Raw genomic sequence first — 23140 nt, forward strand, 5'->3', positions numbered from 1 at the left:
TAAGAGGGAAGAGATATGGGAACATATATATATGTATAACTGACTCACTCTGTTATAAAGCAGAAACTAACACACCATTGTAAAGCAATTATACCCCAATAAAGATGTTAAAAAAAAAAGAATGTGGGGCTGTCTGGAGGGGTGGGATAGGGAGGGTGGGAGGGAGGGAGACAAAGAGGGAAGAGATATGGGAACATATATATATGTATAACTGACTCACTGTGTTATAAAGCAGAAACTAACACACCATTGTAAAGCAATTATACCCCAATAAAGATGTTAAAAAGAAAAAAAAAAAAAAAAAATTAACAACTGACTGTCAAAATTCCTGAAATCCTACCATTCACCTCTTATGAGCATGTGTGAACCAGCTCCAGCATGCCACTGGATCAGACCCTCATGGATATTGCATAAGTATCTAATATGTCACCTAACCTCCCACCCATTCATTGATCCTCCACATTTCAAACATGTACAGGCCACAAACCCTGATCCACAATTTCAAATTCAACAAAGCTCTGAAAATTGCAGCCGTGGTGCAAACTCATTTTGTGGTAAAACCAGATCTGAACCAGATGACCATTTATGCTATTTTTAATATCACATGTTTCCCTGCAAAGATATTAATATGTTTGATTAGGGGGGGTTGTCCCAGACCTCCACTTGGGGCATAAAATAAACAACGTATGCATTGTTTTACATTTGCAAAATATGAAAAATTCTCAGCTGATTCAAGGGTTTTAGATAAGGGATTGTGGACTTTCAGTGATCTTCATAAAACATAAATACAGAACCTCACCCATCAGAGCCTCCCTATCACCTAAGGGATAGAATCGAAGTTCTTAAACATGATACACGAGGCCCATAAGCCCTTTTCAAGTTTCCTCTCAACAGCTCCCACCTTGCCCTCCTATATCAAACTACTTCTAGGAGTCTGACCAACCATGACTAAAGATGGAGCTGGGCTTATTAGTCACCCCACATCTACACTGTATATACCTGGGGAAAGAATCAGAACCCAGCTAATGCAGGAGTGTGGTGGTCCATCCTTCTTGCTCTATCACTTACGGGATCTTCATCTGGCCACTTCATTTTCCCTAGTCTCCACCTCTCATCTATAAAATGGGAATCGTACAACTAACAAGGATGTAGGGAAGGTAAAGCAAGTTCATGGACACGAAGATACTTTTGCATGTGCTATATACTACATTAAAAGATTTTTTACTATTCATCATTCTGAAACTGGAATACTGGTTTGAAAGCAGGTATTCTTTAAACCACTGATGAGTAGCCAGGGATTTCTCATCTCCCCAGAAGGAGCTGAAAGTTGATGTACATGAAGTCCAGTCTTTTCTGTCACATACAAAAAAAGTGTTATGCTTGAAAACAGTCGTGTGGTTGGTGAGGCTGGGAAAATAGGTCTATGTTACAGCCCCTGTAACTCTCAGGAATGGCTGGGTTTTATTCCATTAGAAAAAGGAGGAAAGGGGACAAGAGCAGCCCAGGTTCTCACCTTTCTGGGCCTGTGTGTTTATACATTTGTTTTGTTTAGTCTTGCTGTTGTTATTTTGGAGGTTTTGTTTTTTGCTTGGTTGGTTTTTCTGTTGCTGTTTCTTGCTGCACTACAGCAAAAGGACTTAAGTCTGAAAGGTCATTCAAAACCTATGCATTGGGCTTCCCTGGTGGCACAGTGGTTGAGAGTCCGCCTGCCCATGCAGGAGACACGGGTTCGTGCCCCAGTCTGGGAAGATCCCACATGCCGCGGAGAGGCTGGGCCCGTGAGCCATGGCCGCTGAGCCTGCGAGTCCGGAGCCTGTGCTCCGCAACGGGAGAGGCCACAGCAGTGGGAGGCCCGTGTACCGCAAAAAAAAAAAAAAAAAAAAAACTATGCATGCCCCTCCTTTGACAAACAGCTTCCTATCTTCTGCTTGAACAGTCGCAGTGAAAGGGAGCCCATTCATTTAGTACAGATGCCTGAACATTTTCTTTGCAACTGGCACCTCCTTCTATTACATGAAGGCAGTCTGAACCAGCTACAAAGAGTAACAGGAAAAGAAAAGAAACTGGCAATGTCTTACTCTGGTAAAAATGACTGGAATCAGATCTTTTCTTGAAAGTAGATTTTGATGGAGGGTTGTGGGAGAAGTAAAAGAATTTTGAGAGAGAAGAATGACCAAAAATGAACACAAAATCACTACCATTTAAAAAGGAGAAATGGGGCTTCCCTGGTGGTGCAGTGGTTGAGGGTCCGCCTGCCGATGCGGGGGACACGGGTTCGTGCCCCGGTCCGGGAGGATCCCACATGCCGCAGAGCGGCTGCACCTGTGAGCCATGGCCGCTGGGCCTGGCGTCCGGAGCCTGTGCTCCGCAATGGGAGAGGCCGCAACAGTGAGAGGCCCGTGTACCGAAAAAAAAAAAAAAGGAGAAATGGGTTCCAATGTGCAAAGGAAGAAAGTCTGATAGCAAACAAGCAAATATGATTGCTTGAAATTCTACATGCACAGGATACATGCCTCATTATTGTCCTTAATATAAATGGGTACCACAAGACAAAAGAGAAATAGAAAACTAGTTGCCAGAGATTTCTTACCAACTTTCTGAGCTTCCTATTAGGTTCAGAGGTAGGTACAAGACTTGTGTCTTTGGGGCAAAGCTGTTCATATTTACCTGAAAACTGCTGGTGTTAGCAATCATCCTAGCTGATGTTAAATCAAGCACACAATTATAGTGCTAAACCTCAATGCAGATCACACAATCAGATTTATCTTTCAAAAATTGATATCTACAGGCCATTGCAATCACAGAGCAGAAACATTCAAACAAACAAAAAAACAAGTCAAACTTCTGTACAAATAAAACCAAACAAAGTATGCACACTTAAAGAAATTACTGATTGTATTATTTGAGAATTCAAAAATAGCCACCACTGGATTTGAAAGACCATGTTTGTGCATTCTTTCTTATAAATGAGATACATTGTAGAAATGAAATGAGATATATTGTAGAAAAACAGTGAGATACATTGTAGAAACAAAATAGGTGTTTACTTCTGTTGTGACCTTCAGAATTTATGTAGACATCTCGCTTAATCAAGGCAGCCTTTTCATTTGCACAAATCATATTTTACTCTGCAGATGGGAGGTGGAGAGTAGAGAATAAAATGTAAGTTGGTGCAAGTGAATAAATTAAAGAACTTTTCATTAAAGGTAACCCAGAGATGATAGAGATAGAGATAGACAAGATAGAAATAAAGGCAGAGGCTACCAATAACAACGTCAAAAAGTATTGCCTTTTACCAACAGTTAGTACTTGAGAACAGAGGAAGGACACTGACGTCCATTGAAAATCCACTATGTGCTAGGGACTTTGCTAAGAATTTTACAATGTTACCTTGTTTAGTCTTCATAACAACTTGTCAGGTATATATCATTATCTGCAATTCATAGATGAAGACACAAATGCTCAGAACTTGTCAGCTTGGTTTTCAAAAATTCATTTTAATTCAATTTTTGGAACCCATTTGAAACAAAAACATGATATGGTGGTCAGAAAGATGGATTCACAGGTTATTTGGTTCTGCATTCCTTTGATTGAGGGATTTGTTCTGCTTGACTGGAAGGTTAAACATCCCGGTGTTGTCCTCCTAAAATTTATTCAAAGATGTCCCTCCCAGAAGGGAAAGATAAAATGATTCTTCACTCAGGTGTAGAAATGACTGAGCTTTTCAGCTGGAACCTTTGGTGACTGTATTACCAAGAAAACTTACTGAACCAATTAAGTATCTCAAATGGAGTTCTAATTGCATTCTCCATTTAATATCATGGATTCTGCAGAAGAAAAGAGATGCCTCTTACCCTTATTATGTGCATATTTTACTTATTATTACAAGGACTATGGCATTCCTAATATTCACCTGGTGGGTGAAAAACAGGTCACACAGACACTAGAGTTTCAGGGTAGGACAGAAAGTTAACCATCTTCATTGTGTCTTTGGCAATGAAAACCCCTGTAGCTAAGATAAGCCTTGAGGGTGAATAGAGCAGTCATTAAAATGACAAGCACTTAAGTGTTAGATTTGGTTTTTACCTTAACTCTGGACAGGTGGCCTTTCTTTTGAGGGCTTTTTATTTGCTTGTTTTGTTTTTTTTAATTTTTATTTTATATTGGAGTATAGTTGATTAACAATGTTGTATTAGTTTCAGGTGTAGAGCAAAGGGATTCAGTTATACATGTACATGTATCTATTCTTTTTCAAATTCTCTTCCCATTTAGGTTATTAGAGAATATTGAGCAGAGTTCCCTGTGCTATACAATAGGTCCTTGTTGGCTTTCAGTTTTAAATATAGCAATGTGTACATGTCAATCCCAAACTCCCAATCTATCCCTCCCCCCCGCCAAGGTCGCCTTTCTTTATCCTGCATGATTTGTTGCTCATGTTATTGTACCCAACTTACCTAATGATAAAATTCACACTGTATATGTTGACCTCATTCATCCTCTTTCCCAACCTTCCTTTCCACTGTACCCGGAGTGGGATGGTTAGTAGCCTGATGTGGTTGGAGGGAGAGTGCTTACAAGAAACAGAGATTGGAACCAGAGAGATCAGTTAGGAGGCTAATACAATGGTCCCTGAGAGCCCTGATGAGGGCCTGACCCAAGGTAGTCAGAGTGATGGTTGAGTGAAGCAGCTAGCCTGGAAAACAGTGGTAGAAGTCAAACCTGGTCATACCATCAGCCATAGGGCACCATGAAACTTTACTCTCCAGCTCGGTATGTCAATCAATTATCTCACTGTAACCAGGAGAAATTCTTCCACTGGGCCATCTCCTATTCTATTACGGTGTTGTCAAGGAAAAGGCTAGATTTCCACCGCCCTTCACTTAGTCATAACTACTCACTCTGTCGAGAGCCAGAAGCCTTGAATTTTCTCTCCAGAAGCCTTGGCAATGTGGCCTTTCAAGTCTTCCGTGGCAGTCTCAATGGCCCCTGCCTGAGTAGGAGAAAGAGAATACCTAGTTTAGAGAAGACTGAGTCCTCTTCAAGCTTATGATTAATTACTGTATCCCAGCAATTCCTCCAAAAAGTTGACCAGGAGAGAGAATTCTTGGAGTTGCCTGTTTATTGTAGGCACTGCCTGCTGGAGAGCTTAGTCTTAAACTCTGGTATTTACTAAGTTGCTCTCCTTGGGTGGGACAAAAGTGATCCAAGTCCTGTGAGATTTCTATAATCTTACTCACATTTTCTCATAGAAATGAAGATAGCCATTTTCAGAGCACCAGTTTTTCTAATAAACAAATGTGTATCAGGAAGTTCAATGCATTTAGCAATACATACACTTTTAAAATCTAACCTTTCTCTCTTCAAAGAGTACATGGCCATAAAACACACAGGAGGAAAGCTTCTTCAGTATTCTGACTATAGTCTGGCTCTGGGAAATGAATTTTTTGTCTCCTTACCTCTCTTTTTTTACCTTTATCCAAAAAGGAATTCCTACTATGAGGCTGCCTCTAGTTTAAAAATGGATTAACCCTGTCTTAATAATAAATTCATAGACCCTCTAGCTCAGTGATTCTTAAACTTCAGCACACATCAGAATCACCTGAAATGTGTCTTAAAACAGATTTCTGGGCACTGTCCCCAGAGTTTCTGATTCAGTAGTTCTGGGGTGGGCCTGAGAATTTGCATTTCTAACAAGTTCCTGGGTGATGCTATTGGTGTGGGACTCTACTATAAGAACCATTGTTCTCTAGGCAGTTACTCTCAGCCTTGGTTACCCATCAGAATCACCGGCAGAGCTTTTGAAAATCCTAATGCCAGGGCTGTGCACCAGGCCAATTATATCAGATACTCAGTGGATGGGATTCACCTAACAGTATATCAGGACTTTTTAAAGCATCCCAGATAACTCCAATGTATAGCCAAAGTTGAGAATCACTACAGCCAAGGGCTTATCTATTATAAGCCATTCCATTTTATAAGTGTGAAAACAGGGGTCTGTGTAGGGAGACAAGACAGGAAACCCAGACATTCCACTTCCAGGCCTACAACACAGTGCTGGTCTCATGCCCAACCCTGGGACTAGCATGTTACAAGTTCTCATATAGTCTCTATATAATAGGGCTTTATGCTAGACACCTAATCTTCCATAAACATTAACATTCCTAATCCTCCTAGCTTGAGACCTTTCTCTCCCAAAAGGAAATGGGGATACTAGCCTGGCTAGGACCCATTCAAATATCTTCTCCCAGAGGTGAGGTGACTGTAGGATTTTGGTTTGCTTGTTTTCTCAAACTATGATAAAAGGCTTTGAAAGACGTTAGCCACAGAGTCCATCAGTTAAGAAAAATCTTATATGAGTCCACATGTAAAATACAGGGAAAGAATGGAGCTGCTTCAGAAGTGAAATGGTAGTAAATGGTACAGAACTTTAAGTACTTATCTGTCCCCCTCCCTTCCGCTCATTCCACACAGCACAAGTCATCCAGGAAATGGATAGGACAACTACAGAGAATTGAGTGACCTGTGTTCATATTCCAGATATGTCATGAATAAATTCTGTGATCTATAGATAATTATTTAACTTTCCTTGGCTTCCATTTATTTATCTATAAGACAACTGAGTAGACTGAACCAAAGCTTTCTGAGCCAAGTTGATGATCAAAACCTCCTGGAAATCTTAAATATGACCATAGCCTTTTACACTGAGAGATTCTAATTTTCAATTTTAACAAGTTTCCTGTTGGATTGGACAGTCAACCAGGGGACTGAATGATTTCCAACTCTTTTGTCATCCTCTGCTGCTGGTTAAAGGATTGTCAGAAAGCTAGTATGGTACCCCGGGCTTGCTGAAACCTGTGTGTCACAAAATCAGTAAGTTCTGGGACACTAGTCAAATATGCCTTGAGCTCCCACTGACACAGGAGATTGTGTCAACATCACTGGTTTCCAGTAATCCAGCTGGTAGGACTGGACTACCTTGAAGGGAAATTTCCTGATTCTGTGACAATTCTCCCATCATCCATCATCCTTGGCTCCCCGTGATACAGCCTAACTCTACTAGGCCCACTAGTCAAAGCTCTCTAAAAAATGATGCTTTCTTTGATGACTCATCATGGCTATTTTTCCTGTCTCTTTTCCTGTATTCACATAATTTCTGCCTCAAGTTAATATAACTTGGTAGTGAAACTAATACTTTTCAGAAGAAAAAAATTATAAGTGGAATTGGAGAATAATGAAATAATCCTAAAATAAGCATTTTGTTGGATGCTTTTATGCCAGACACTTTGCCAAAAACATGTAAAGATGAATAAAAGAATGTAGAATTTTTCAAAACCTTACTTGTCTTCCCTATGGAAGGCAATTGGCAAAAGCTATCAAAATGATCTAATCTTCGATCCACACATTCCATTTCTGGGAAGTTATACTATAGATACTCTTGCATATGTACAAAATGACATATGTATAAAGTGTCCTTTGCAGTCTAGTTTGTGGACAGCAAAAACTTGGAAACCATGCAAATATCTATCAACAGGAGAGCTGTTAGATATATTATGGGACATATCCATGCAATGAAATATGATAAATATGTAAAAAATTAAGAAACATGTACTAATCTTCGATTTCAAAATACGTTATTAAGTGAAAGGAAAAAAATGTTCAGAAGAAAGGGTAAATATGGCAACTTTTTGTGTGAAAAGGAGGAGGATGGGTGAGAATAAGTATCTGTGTTTGTACAGGCCTAAAGTCACTCTAGAAGGATACATAGAAAATGTTAACAGCAGTTCCTTAAGGGTAGGGAAGGAACTTGGTGGATGGAGCCAGTGGATGGGTGTTGTTTGGCTATACACATTTTCAAAAGTTAAACATTAAAAATAAAGTGTATTCCTTACAGAACAGTTTGGAAGTCTCTGGAATTCCGTCCATGTCCTCACTCCCTGAATTCTTACCTTCAGTAGACATATCAGTTGTGCCTCTATGGAACAGTTGTGCATGGTATCCTGATAGAGTATTTTATTCTCTTCCATTTGTTATTATCGGTTTACTATGATAAATTAACTTCAGCCTTTTAGTGTCAAAAATGAAATAAAGTGTGTGAACACTTTGACTTGTGTCCGGGACAAGGTTTTAAATCTCAGCCTTTCTGCTGGCTGTGAGACCCATGTTAAGTCACCTTGTCATTCCATGCATCGGTGTAAGCATTTGTTAGATGGATAAGATATCATTAACTGTAACAGAGCTGTTAGGAAATGGTGAAAACATTTGGTAACACTGAAGAATAAAAGACTTCATTATCATTCTTCTTGTTAACATTAAATAGAAGGGAAATCATTGTACTGGGATAGGGGGATCAAATGGTTACTGAACAACCAGCTCTGAGACTCCTTGTACTCTAAGACTAATAAGAAAGTATAATGGAATGATATGTACTCATCACTCGACCAGAGAAAGCCTGGCAAGAGTACACATACATTTCTAATTCTAAATTTTAAGAAAAAATCATTAGGGGGATCCTTACTTATAAATCACTACATAGCTTAATGGTCAATATTTTCTCTAATAGTCCGGCACTAAATATTTTCAATCAAAACAAACATAGTGAGGAAAGTTCAAAGACATATGTATTTGTCTCCTTGTGTTTCCTCGAGCTAGAATAGCCCAGGGCCAGGAGCCACACAAACAATATTCATGTCTGCTGCTAATATTTTCCCGTGTACTGGACCCCTCAGCTAGACAGTGAGAGGAGGGGACACGATAGAAAGGAATGCTCCTAGGGACTTAGACACAATCAGCTCTCCCTTGAGGGTGTCGTCATACCTAGAGTTTACTTTGTGGTATATTCATAAGGTAAGAAAACCAGCTGTGAATTGGATGTGATTTGTAAAGCCCAGGCAAATTTGTCTCTCCCTGAAAATGAAGGAAATGCTTCTTATTTCATGATTGTTAAGTGTCTGCCCTCAGATAGAAACATCAACTTTATTACCATCTTCAAAAGATTTCAGTGTAAGGAGGGGATTCAAGAAACATTTTGCCCAGTGAGATATATAATTTCTAAATCACAAAGAAGCTCACACAGACAATAACAATACAACTAATATATTTAGTTGTTCCCAGTACTAAGAGCAAGACATGGGGAAGCGTGTAGTAAGAGAAGAGGGAAAAGGAGAGAGTATGAAAGTCAAATTAGTGTCATGAAGGCAACAATGTCTTGCCACACAATGGGAAGTCCCAAACCTGCTTATTAAAATCTTGTTGCTCACAATAGAATACAGGCTATAAAAAGGCCATGGGGAACCATTAATTAAATATTAAAAGATCAAAGAGTTTTAGTCCCATTAGTTTGTATGTAATTTACATTCTCAAGTATAAATTTAGAGATAATTCCCCATCTCTAATCGCTTTCAACTTTCTGATAAGGTATCTGCAAATATAGAGTCCTACAGGGAGTTTAAATATATCTTTCTCCATGAGGATCAAGTATTGTTCCTTTCATAAGAAGTTGCTTTTGAATATCACTCTCCACGACTAAAGTGATTATCATAATATACCTCAAGTTATTAGCCTTGAGGGGTACTTTTGTTGAGAGAAGACAGTAGGCCATTTTTAGATATGTCTAAGCAATAATAGCCGATGAACAAAAATATGAGGAAAAGGTTATCCAAGCAGACTGATAGCAAGTGGTTCAGACCTTCATTACTGTGACTCCTCACTCATTGTCCGAGGCCGAAGGCAGTGGATGGGTGGTAGAAAGTTCCAGGAGTCTTGGGTTCTTGGCCTGCTGTGACCCCTAAGTTGCTGGTTGCCTTTGGACAAGTCATATCTTCTTTATGTGTCTCAGGGGTGGGGTTGGATATTTTATGAGGCCCCTCCTGGCTCTGAGAAAGAATGTTGCTAAGCTGTATCAGAAGGGCAATTTTGCAGTAAATAAATAATTGGCTGGAAGCCTGAGGGAAGAAAGCAACAACCCAGAGTGACCCATAAAAGAACACAAGAGGTTTAAGGGACCAGATTGGCTTGTTTTACGACCAGGTACTCAGAGATGTGATCTAATGCACGATATTATGATGCTAAAAATGCCTTGTTTGTCCTAAATTGATCTATACTTTCATATCAGTCACATCTTTGCATATCCAGCTTGAAACTCATATACTGATCCTCCTTCTTATTACAGCATTGGGTGTCCACTCCTGGCAGCTGAGTAACTGAGTGCCATCCTGTCTCAGCAAGCCAAGGAATAACTTTCCTTTCCAGATATGAACAAGAACCAACTTAAATATCCAGCAAAACTTAAATAGATTGTACTACATCTCCATAGTGGGATATTATAGAGTGTTAAAAATGATGTTATGAATCTACAGTTATTGACATAATAAATATTTGGCATGTAATTCTATTCTTTTGCACAATAAAATGTACATGTAAGAAAAAGTAAGGTTATTCACCAAAATGTATAAAAGCACATTCATATATTTTGGTTAACTTTGAACTGTGGAATTATGGTGACTTTTATCTTGCTTGCCCACATTTTCCAATTTTTTTCAATAAACCACCTCCTGTGAAATTATTTTAGAACCCTGTAATAAAATAAAATGCATGGCCAAAGAATTTCTCCACTCAGTCACTTACTGCTTTTCTGAATTTGCAAGATATATCCTTAAAATTCTTACACTGTAATAAATTGATTTATTTTAAATCACTGCATGGGATCACAGAACTATGAATGGGAATTGGGGAACATTTGTTCTAACCCTAGCTTTGCTACTTACTAACCTCTTGGGCAAGTCAGTGCTCACTAACTGTTAAGACCTTGGGTGAGCCACTGCCCCTCTCTGGACCTTAGTTGCCTCTAAAAATTAGAGAATTGACTAGCAACTTGGTGTTCAAAGCGTGGTCTGTGGACAGGAAGCATGAGCATTGCCAGAGAGTTTATATAAATGCAGAATGTAAGGCCTCATGCCAGACCCACTGAATCAAACCAGTATTTTAACAAGCTCTCCAGGTGATCCGTTTGCATGATAAAGACTGAGAAGCATTGGACCATATCATCCTTCGATCTCATTTCAGCTCTAAGAAGCAAAACATTATGATGTATGTTTCATAGATCTGAGTCATTCAGAGCCCTGGCCTGATTTAATTATCCCTTGAGAAAATCAGTTAGCTTCCTTCATTTGAACCTCTTTCCTGCTACAGACCCTATAGGTCTACATTTATATCTCACCTTAGGGGTCATGGTGAGGTCATGGGCATCTTAATATCATTCCTATTACCAATAACGGGAATGTGAATGTCAAGTCAGCAAAAGAGAAAGAAAGCATTTAGAATAGCAAGAGATGCTGTTTATGAAATGTTAATAGATGTGTCTTACACTGTACTAAGAACTCTTTAAAAATTAGCTCATTTAAACTACCATATAAAACTGATATTTTATCCATACTTTGAAGATGAGAAAATTTATATATATGTATATACACACACACACACACACACACACACACACACACACACATATACATACATACAATGTCTCCTCCCATTTCCTCAGCTACCACCACATCAGCAGATTTGTGGTTTACAAGGTAGTAAAACTGGATCATTATTTATCCAAAATAATATTTATCATTGTTTCAGTCGAACCAACAATTGTATTTTCATTATCCTCATAGGCATTAAAGCACGTTCATTATACTCACATGCTAAAAAAGAAAAAACCTCTTCATATTTTGTCTCTTGGTCTGAAGGAAAGTTAATGCCGACTGCTTGGGAATGTAGCCTTTACAGATACCTCCTAAAGAGTCCTCAGGTCTACTCCAGACTCACTGATAAGATTAGAAGAAAGTTTTCCTTTCCCAAGCTCTTGAGAACTTAAAGTTATTTTCTATACACTTGTTGGAGAAGATGTTCTTTACATGAATCGTAGTCAATCACTGACAATCTTTACTAGGGGGCCATACATTCAATTGTACATTATGGTAGAAAGAGCACCGGACTTAGAGACAGAAGGTACAGAGTCTAGCTATAGCTCTTACACTAATATTACGTGACTTAGGTCACTTCACTCCTCTGAAACTTCAATACGTTTACCACTAAAACAAGAGTGATAAGCCCTTTCCTGCCTACCTCACAGTGCTTCTCCAGGGGACTGTATTTTATAAGCTACATAGAGCCACACAAATAAAAGCATCATGTAAATAAATAAATAAACAAACAAAAGCTCCGTTGCGGCTTTAGACTGTGTCAAGTTAGCTAAGCTAGAACTACATTTTCTAGAATTTCCTTTCCTGTCTGCTTCTAAATTAGTGTTGGCCACAAGAGACGTTTGTGTCAGATTTGAAAGGCAGAAGTGAAACATCAGTCACGATTCCTTATTGAAGATGAGGGCAGGACAATCAGGCCCAAGTGCAGCTCATGTTCACAGCTGCCAACCTCCTGTTTACTTGGTGGCATGGGAGGGGGTGGGGAAGCCCCTGGACCTACAGCTCCTTCCGTTACAGTCAGACCTCCTCCCTCAGATCCTCCTTCCCTGAACTGGGTAAGTGTGCAGCTCGCTCGGAGGAAAAGAGCACTGGCTTCTCCTGAAAGTGGCTCACATCTTCAAGTTCAGACTTGGTGGGAGACAAACACAGGTTCCATTTTTCCATGGTGGGAGCCACTCGGTCAAAAGCAATTCCAGTTTGTCCATCCAGGTTCAGGCTATTCCCTATTTCCTATTCCTACTTCACAACAGCCAACTGGTTGATCTATAGCAACTTCAGACCCATCATCAGATGCAAAGACAACAGCTTTGCATAGACTTCTCAGGCAGCTCTCTTAATTGAACGAGCTTCCAATGATAAAGCCCTTATTCTAGATCATTCATCACTGTTCTTCTCTCGTCAAATCCTGTTCTTCTCTCACCATGACTATCAAAGAAAAGGACACTTTAAGGGATGTTTTGATTTCTTTCCCAGCTATATCTTAAGCTGAACTTTGCATATTCAATAAAGTTCTTATACTTTGGAAAATAAACCATTTGCTTTGCCTATGCAAAAACACACAAACACACACATAGTAGAAAACATGCCAAAGCACTCTGCACATATGAGTCACTGAATATAGGTAATATAGGTATATATCTTCAAACACACACACACGCACACACACACACACACACACACACACACACACACACACACATTGAGTCTCTTTAGCTACAACTTTATCTTAACCAAAGATATATTTTAAAGGCTAACAAATCAGGGTTTGTTAGTTAAAGCATTATAAATAGTCTCAAACTCTTGGCCACCACTTATTTAGCAGTTGAGTTGAAAAAAATTTTTTTTCAACAAAGAGATGTTCCATGTACACTTGAAGAATCTCTCTGTTGCCACAGTGCACAATCTGCAATGTTGCCCCCAGTTGATGGTAGCCTACAAGCTCACTGCTTTGATGCACAGGAAAGAAGCTCAGCTCCAAACTGCAGCTACAGGTTTGGAATAAAGTGTTTGTCCCCGTATTGTTATACCAGCATGCCCATGTAGACCCTTGAGGTTTAGCCCATGCTCAGCAACCCTTTCCACTCCATCACCCATGTCTTTTCCAGACTTACAACAAATATTCCCTCTGGGCTCCCAGCCTTATATTCTAGCCAGTCTGGTTCTCTCTCCATAGAGCATTAATTTATTGAGGTCAGGTCTAGCATGAATACAGGACTCAGGAGCCAAAGACTCATGGAGGCTGAAGGACCTGCTTCTCCTTGATACTATCTGGTGGTCAAAAACAGACACTTAACTTCTCCGAAATTCAGACCTTTTGCCTATAAAATGGAGATAAGGATGACTACTTCACAGTTATTGTGACTATTACACAAGATAACGAATATGAAAACAGTTGGTAAAACATGTGGTATATGGAAGGATATTAGGATATTCTTAAGGAGAAGTTTTATGTAGTATTTACATTCATGATTTTATTATTTTACCCGTGTAACAAAGTACTTCCGTGAGATATAAGGCTGGTGATAGGGACGGGGGTAGAGTGCTGATTCAGTCACACTTGGAGGCCTTGAAGTCTGCCTTGGCCCTGAGACAGTGCCTGGGTCACCCTCCTCCGTGGACAGCTGATCAGTCTCAGAGGTTTGGTCATCTCCCTCTTGCTTCAGAGACACAGGTAGGAATCCTTCAAAACTCCCAATGGTTGACATTTCTTCAGCCTAAAACAAAGGAAGAAACAATCTTCCCAGAAAAAAAAAAAGTTGCCTGTGTCCTAGCTATGGCAAAACAGTGTATGATGAGCAAATGATGCTCCTGAAACTGACAAACCCACCACACATTAACTAAACAGAGGCACTGACGGATGCAGTTCAATAACACAGACTCTACAATCCTCTGTGGACGTTTACCAGAGGAAAGAAGCAGAGACCCTCTGGACAGAGAAAAGGAAGCTGCAAGTATTTCCATTTTCCCCGTCTTTATTCCCAGGGACAGGAAGCTGAACAAGGGAACAGCAGTATAAAATCATTATCAGACAATTTCTCTTCAAGTTTTCATAGCATTTTTGCTTGAAAACCTACTAGCCTGCAAGCTTATTTAAGAGTTAAAAGCAATGATATTGCACCTTCTTGTGTACTTCTTGGGTAGTAATAGGGCACGAAAGCACTTAGAACTGAGCATATTTTTAACCGCAAGATTGCAATTCTAAAAATGTATCTTCAAGTATACATGGGGAATATAGCCAACTGTAAGTGGAATATAATCTTTAAAAATTGTGACTCATTACATTGTACACCGGTAACTTATATAACATTGTACATCAACTATACGTCAGTAAAAAATTTTAATAATAAATAAAAATGTATCCTAAGGGAATAATTTAGACAAATGCAAAGACATAAATATAGAAGTTTGTACATTACAACACTGTGCCTAATCGTAGAAAAGTACATAATTTTATGTCTAATAGCAAAACATTGTGTATAATAGCAACATTACACACTCACACATCTAATACCAAAAAAATATAGTGAAACTAAGTATCCATCAGCAGAGAATTGGCTAAATAAGACACGTTATACTGCACAGTGAATACAATGTAGTCATTACAAATGTGAGGATATATTTTTACCATGGAATGATGTCCAAAACAACAATTGTTAATGGAAAAAATGTTATAAAATATTATGAATAATGTTATTCAAATTTGTTACAATAATTCAGAAAGAAAGAAGGAAGGTAGGGAGAAAGGGAGGGAGGGAAGGAAGGAATAATACCTGGACTTGCATATGTATATACATGTGTGGTAGGACAGAGGTTAGAAACAATCTAAAAGGAAATAAAATAAAGTGTTAATAATGATTATCTCTGACAAACTAGTGGTTACCAGTGAGGAGAGGGTAAAAGGGAGGGGCAAGATAGGGTTCGGGTGGAAGATGGCGGAAGACTAAGACGCGGAGATCACCTTCCTCCCCACAGATACAGCAGAAATACATCTACACGTGGAACAACTCCTACAGAACACCCACTGAACGCTGGCAGAAGACCTCAGACCTCCCAAAAGGTAAGAAGCCCCCCACGTACCTGGGTAAGGCAAAAGAAAAAAGAATAAACAGAGACAAAAGGATAGGGACGAGACCTGCACCAGTGGGAGGGAGCTGTGAAGGAGGAAAGGTTTCCACACACTAGGAAGCCCCATCGCGGGCAGAGACTGCGGGTGGCGGAGGGGGAAGCTTTGGAGCTGCGTAGGAGAGCACAGCAACAGGGGTGCGGAGGGCAAAGCGGAGAGATTCCCGCACAGAGGATCAGGGCCGACCAGCACTCAACAGCCCGAGAGGCTTGTCTGCTCCCCCACCGGGGCGGGCGGGTCTGGGAGCTGAGGCTCGGGCTTCGGTCAGAGCACCAGGAGAGGACTGGGGTTGGCGGTGTGAACACAGCCTGAAAGGGGTTAGTGCACCACGGCTAGCCGGGAGGAAGTCCGGGAAAAGTCTAGAGCTGCCGAAGAGGCAAGAGACTTTTTCTTCCCTCTTTGTTTCCTGGTGCGTGAGGAGAGGGGATTAAGAGTGCTGCTTAAAGGAGCTCCAGAGACGGTTGTGAGCCACGGCTAAAAGCGCAGACCCCAGAGACGGGCATGAGACGCTAAGGCTGCTGCTGCCGCCACCAAGAAGCCTGTGTGCGAGCACAGGTCACTATCCACACCCCCCTTCCGGGGAGCCTGTGCGGCCCGCAACTGCCAGGGTCCCGGGATCCAGGGACAACTCTCCTAGGAGAACGCACAATGCAACTCAGGCTGGTGCAGCGTCACGCCGGCCTCTGCCGCCGCAGACTCGCCCTGCACTCCGTGTCCCTCCCTCCCCCTGGCCTGAGTGAGCCAGAGCCCCCGAATCAACGTCTCCTTTAACCCTGTCCTGTCTGAGCGAAGAACAGACGCCCTCCAGCGACCTACACGCAGAGGCGAGGCCAAATCCAAAGCTGAGCCCTTGGGTGGGAGCTGTACAAAGAAGAGAAAGGGAAATCTCTCCCAGCAGCCTCAGAAGCAGCGGATTAAAGCTCGACAATCAACTTGATGTACGCTGCATCTGTGGAATACAGGAATAGACAATGAATCATCCAAAACTGAGGAGGTGGACTTTGAGAGCAAGATTTATGATTTTTTTCCCCTTTACCTCTTTTTGTGAGTGTGTATGTGTATGCTTCTTTGTGAGATTTTGTCTGCATACTTTTGCTTCCACCATTTGTCCTAGGGTTCTATCTGTCTGGGTTGTTGTTTTTTATTTTCTTAATAATTAATTTTTATTTTAATAACTGTATTTTATTTTACTTTATCTTCTTTCTCTCTTTCTTTCCTTCCTTCCCTGCTTTAGACAATGAATCTTCCCAAATTGAGGAGGTGGACTTTGGGAGCAAGATTTATGATTTTTTTCACCTTTTCCTCTTTTTGTGAGTGTGTATGTGTATGCTTCTGTGTGAGATTTTGTCTGTATAGCTTTGCTTCCACCATTTGTCCTAGGGTTCTATCCGTCCATCTTTTTTTTTTAATTTTTTTTCTTTTTTTCTCTTAATAATTATTTTTTTATTTTAATAACTTTATTATATTTTATCTTACTTTATTTTATTTTACTTTATCAGCTTTCCTTTTCCTTCCTTCCCTCCTTCCTTCCTTCCTTCCTCCCTTCCTCCTTCCCTCCTTTCTTTCTTTCTACTTCTACTAATTCTTTCTTTCTATTTTTTCTCCCTTTTATTCTGAGCCATGTGGATGAAAGGCTCTTGGGGCTGCAGCCAGGAGTCAGTGCTGTGCCTCTGAGATGGCAGAGCCAACTTCAGGACACTGGTCCACAAGAGACCTCCCAGCTCCACATAATATCAAACAGCGAAAATCTCCCAGAGGTCTCCATCTCAACACCAGCACCTAGCTTCCCTCAATGACAAGCAAGCTACAGTGCTGGACATCCTATGCCAAACAACTAGCAAGACAGGAACACAACCCCACCCAATAGCAGAGAGGCTGCCTAAAATCATAAGTCCACAGACACCCCAAAACACACCACCAGACGTGGACCTGCCCACCAGAAAGACAAGATCCAGCCTCATCCACCAGAACACAGGCACTAGTCCGTCAAAAACAACGGGAGCTACGAACTTGCAGCCTGCAAAAAGGTGAACCCAATCACAGTAAGATAAGCAAAATGAGAAGACAGAAAAACACACAGCAGATGAAGGAGCAAGATAAAAACCCACCAGACCTAACAAATGAAGAGGAAATAGGCAGTCTACCTGAAAAAGAGTTCAGAATAATGATAGTAAAGATGATCCAAAATCTTGGAAATAGAATGGACAAAATGCAAGAAGCAGTTAACAAGGACCTAGAAGAAATAAAGACGAAACAAGCAAAGATGAACAACACAATAAATGGAATTAAAAGTACTCTAGATGGGATCAATAGCAGAATAACTGAGGCAGAAGAACGGATCAGTGACCTGGAAGATAAAATAGTGGAAATAACTACTGAAGAGCAGAATAAAGAAAAAAGAATGAAAACAACTGAGGATAGTCTCAGAGACCTCTGGGACAACATTAAACGCACCAACATTCGAATTATAGGGGTTCCAGAAGAAGAAGAGAATAAGAAAGGGACTGAGAAAATATTTGAAGAGATTATAGTTGAAAACTTCCCTAATATGGGAAAGGAAATAGTTAATCAAGTCCAGGAAGCAAAGAAAGTCCCATACAGGATAAATCCAAGGAGAAATATGCCTTATTAATCATATTAATCAAAATGTCAAAAATTAAGTACAAAGAAAACATATTAAAAGCAGAAAGGGAAAAACAACAAATAACACACAAGGGAATCCCCATAAGGTTAACAGCTGATCTTTCAGCAGAAACTCTGCAAGCCAGAAGGGACTGGCAGGACATATTTAAAGTGATGAAGGAGAAAAACCTGCAACCAAGATTACTCCACAGCAAGGATCTCATTCAGATTTGATGGAGAAATTAAAACCTTTACAGACAAGCAAAAGCTGAGAGAGTTCAGCATGACCAAACCAGCTTTACAACAACTGCTAAAGGAACTTCTCTAGGCAAGAAACACAAGACAAGGAAAAGACCTGCAATAATGAACCCAAAACATTTAAGAAAATGGGAATAAGAACATACATATCGATAATTACCTTAAATGGACTAAATGGACTAAATGCTCCCACCAAAAGATAAAGATTGGCTGAATGGATACAAAAACAAGATCCATATATTCGCTGTCTACAAGGGACACACTTCAGACCTAGAGACACATACAGACTGAAAGTAAGGTGACACATACAGACTGAAAGTAAGGTGATGTAATGGTGATGTAAATGGAAACCAAAAGAAACCTGGAGTAGCAATTCTCATATCAGACAAAATAGAGTTTAAAATAAAGACTATTAGAAGAGACAAAGAAGGACCCTACACAATGATCAAGGGATCGATCCAAGAAGAAGATATAACAATTGTAAATATTTATGCACCCAACATAGGAGCGCCTCAATACATAAGGCAAATACTAACAGCCATAAAAGGGGAAATCGACAGTAACACATTCATAATAGGGGACTTTAACACCCCACTTTCACCAATGGACAGATCACCCAAAATGAAAATAAATAAGGAGACACAAGCTTTAAATGATATATTAAACAAGATGGACTTAATTGATATTTATAGGACATTCCAACCAAAAACAACAGAATACACATTCTCCTCAAGTGCTCATGGAACATTCTCCAGGATAGATCATATCTTGGGTCACAAATCAAGCCTTGGTATATTTAATAAAATTGAAATAGTATCAAGTATCTTTTCTGAGCACAACGCTATGAGACTAGATATCAATTACAGGAAAAGATCTGTAAAAAAAACAAACACATGGAAGCTAAACAATACACTCCTTAATAACGAAGAGATGACTGAAGAAATCAAAGAGGAAATAAAAAAAATACCTAGAAACAAATGACAATGGAGACACGACAACCCAAAATCTATGGTATGCAGCAGAAGCAGTTCTAAGAGGGAAGTTTATAGCAATACAATCCTACCTTAAGAAACAGGAAATATGTCGAATAAACAACCTAACCTTGCACCTAAAGCAATTAGAGAAAGAAGAAAACAAAAAAACCCAAAGTTAGCAGAAGGAAAGAAATCATAAAAATCAGATCAGAAATAAATGAAAAAGAAATGAAGGAAACAATAGCAAAGATCAATAAAACTAAAAGCTGGTTCTTTGAGAAGATAAGCAAAATTGATAAACCATTAGCCAGACTCATCAAGAAAAAAAGGAGAGGACTCAAATCAACAGCATTAGAAATGAAAAAGGAGAAGTAACAACTGACACTGCAGAAATACAAAGGATCATGAGAGACTACTACAAGCAACTATATGCCAATAAATTGGACAACCTGGAAGAAATGGACAAATTTTTAGAAATGCACAACCGGCCAAGACTAAATCAGGAAGAAATACAAAATATGAACAGACCAATCACAAGCACTGAAATTGAAACTGTGACTAAAAATCTTCCAACAAACAAAAGCCCAGGACCAGATGGCTTCACAGGCGAATTCTATCAAACATTTAGAGAAGAGCTAACACCTATCCTTCTCAAACTCTTCCAAAATATAGCAGAGGGAGGAACACTCCCAAACTCATTCTACGAGGCCACCATCACCTTGATACCAAAACCAGACAAGGATGTCACAAAGAAAGAAAACTACAGGCCAATATCACTGATGAACATAGATGCAAAAATCCTCAACAAAATACTAGCAAACAGAATCCAACAGCACATTAAAAGGATCATACACCATGATCAAGTGGGGTTTATTCCAGGAATGCAAGGATTCTTCAATATACGCAAATCTATCAATGTGATTAACCATATTAACAAATTGAAGGAGAAAAACCATATGATCATCTCAATAGATGCAGAGAAAGCTTTTGACAAAATTCAACACCCATTTATGATAAAAACCCTGCAGAAAGTAGGTGTAGAGGGAACTTTCCTCAATATAATAAAGGCCGTATATGACAAGCCCACAGCCAACATCATCCTCAATGGCGAAAAACTGAAAGCATTTCCACTAAGGTCAGGAACAAGACAAGGTTGCCCACTCTCACCACTCTTATTCAACATAGTTTTGGAAGTTTTAGCCACAGCAATCAGAGAAGAAAAGGAAATAAAAGGAATCCAAATCGGAAAAGAAGAAGTAAAGCTGTCACTGTTTGCAGATGACATGATACTATACATAGAGAATCCTAAAGATGCTACCAGAAAACTACTAGAGCTAATCAATGAATTTGGTAAAGTAGCAGGATACAAAAGTAATGCACAGAAATCTCTAGCATTCCTATACACTAATGATGAAAAATCTGAAAGTGAAATGAAGAAAACATTCCCATTTTCCATTGCAACAAAAAGCATAAAATATCTAGGAATAAACCTACCTAAGGAGACAAAAGACCTGTATGCAGAAAATTATAAGACACTGATGAAAGAAATTAAAGATGATACAAACAGATGGAGAGATATACCATGTTCTTGGATTGGAAGAATCAACATTGTGAAAATGACTCTACTTCCCAAAGCAATCTATAGATTCAATGCAATCCCTATCAAACTACCACTGGCATTTTTCACAGAACTAGAACAAAAAATTTCACAATTTGTATGGAAACACAAAAGACCCCGAATAGCCAAAGCAATCTTGAGAACAAAAAATGGAAAATCCCTATCAAATTACCACTGGCATTTTCCACAGAAAGAGAAGAAAAAATTTCACAATTTGTATGGAAACACAAAAGACCCCGAATAGCCAAAGCAATCTTGAGAACGAAAAATGGAGCTGAAGGAATCAGGCTCTCTGGCTTCAGACTATACTACAAAGCTACAGTAATCAAGGGAGTATGGTACTGGCACAAAAACAGAAAGATAGATCCATGGAACGGGATAGAAAGCCCAGAGATAAACCTACGCACATACGGTCACCTTATCTTTGATAAAGGAGGCAGGAATGTACAGTGGAGAAAGGACAGCCTCTTCAATAAGTGGTGCTGGGAAAACCGGACAGGTACATGTAAAAGTATGAGGTTAGATCACTCCCTAACACCATACTCAAAAATAAGCTCAAAATGTATTAAAGACCTAAAAGTAAGGCCAGAAACTATCAAACTCTTAGAGGAAAACATAGGCAGAACACTCAATGACATAAATCACAGCAAGATCCTTCTTGACCCATCTCCTAGAGTAATGGAGATAAAAACAAAAATAAACAAATGGGACCTAATGAAACTTCAAAGCTTTTGCACAGCAAAGGAAACCATAAACAAGACAAAAAGACAACCCTCAGAATGGGAGAAAATATTTGCAAATAAAGCAACTGACAAAGGATTAATCTCCAAAATTTATAAGCAGCTCATGCAGCTCAATCACAAAAAAACAAATAACCCAATCCAAAAATGGGCAGAAGACCTAAATAGACATTTCTCCAAAGAAGATATACATACTGCCAACAAACACATGAAAGAATGCTCAACATCATTAATCATTAGAGAAATGCAAATCAAAACTACAATGAGATATCATCTCACACCAGTCAGAATGGCCATCATCAAAAAACTAGAAACAATAAATTCTGGAAAGGGTGTGGAGAAAAGGGAACCCTCTTGCACTGCTGGTGGGAACGTGAATTGGTACAGCCACTGTGGAGAACAGTATGGAGGTTCCTCAAAAAACTACAAAGAGATCTACCATATGACCCAGCAATCCCACTACTGGGCATATACCCTGAGAAAACCATAATTCAAAAAGACTCATGTACCAAAATGTTCACTGCAGCTCTATTTACAATAGCCCGGAGATGGAAACAACCTAAGTGTCCATCATTGGATGAATGGATAAAGAAGATGTGGCACATATATATAATGGAATATTACTCAGCCACAAAAAGAAACGAAATTGAGCTATTTGTAATGAGGTAGATAGACCTAGAGTCTGTCATACAGAGTGAAGTAAGTCAGAAAGAGAAAAACAAATACCATATGCTAACACATATATATGGAATTTAAGAAAAGAAAAATGTCATGAAGAACCTAGGGGTAAGACAGGAATAAAGTCACAGACCTACTAGAGAATGGACTTGAGGATATGGGGAGGGGGATGGGTAAGCTGTGACAAAGCGAGAGAGAGGCGTGGACATATATACACTACCAAATGTAAGGTAGATAGCTAGTGGGAAGCAGCCGCATATCACAGGGAGATCAGCTCGGTGCTTTGTGACCGCCTGGAGGCATGGGATAGGGAGGGTGGGAAGGAGGGAGACGCAAGAGGGAAGAGATATGGGAACATACACGTATATGTATAACTGATTCACTTTGTTATAAAGCAGAAACTAAGACACCATTGTAAAGCAATTATACTCCAATAAAGTGTTTTTTAAAAAAGGGATAGGGAATTAAGAGGTACCAGCTACTATGTATAAAATAAATAAGCTATGAGGATATATTGTTTAGCACAGGGAATGTGGTATTGTATTTTATAATAACTATAAATGGATTATAATCTTTAAAAATTATGAATCACTATGTTGTACAACTGAAACTTATATAATATTGCACACCAACTCTACCTCAATTAAAAAAAAATT

At 39.5% G+C, this 23140-nt stretch overlaps 1 protein-coding gene across 1 annotated transcript in view; it reads right to left on the reverse strand.

The window, feature by feature from the left end:
* Positions 1–23140, reverse strand: part of TPRG1 (tumor protein p63 regulated 1) — a 155119-nt gene that overhangs the window by 106663 nt on the left and 25316 nt on the right. The window contains 2 exon segments of the mRNA XM_007458072.1: positions 4899–4990; positions 13955–14185. Coding sequence (XP_007458134.1) covers positions 4899–4990; positions 13955–14176 — 314 coding nt within the window. The 5' untranslated portion in view covers positions 14177–14185.

The sequence above is a fragment of the Lipotes vexillifer genome, unplaced genomic scaffold (genome assembly GCF_000442215.2).
Source record: "Lipotes vexillifer unplaced genomic scaffold, Lipotes_vexillifer_v1.1 scaffold1264, whole genome shotgun sequence".
NCBI classification, from domain to species: Eukaryota; Metazoa; Chordata; class Mammalia; order Artiodactyla; family Lipotidae; genus Lipotes; species Lipotes vexillifer.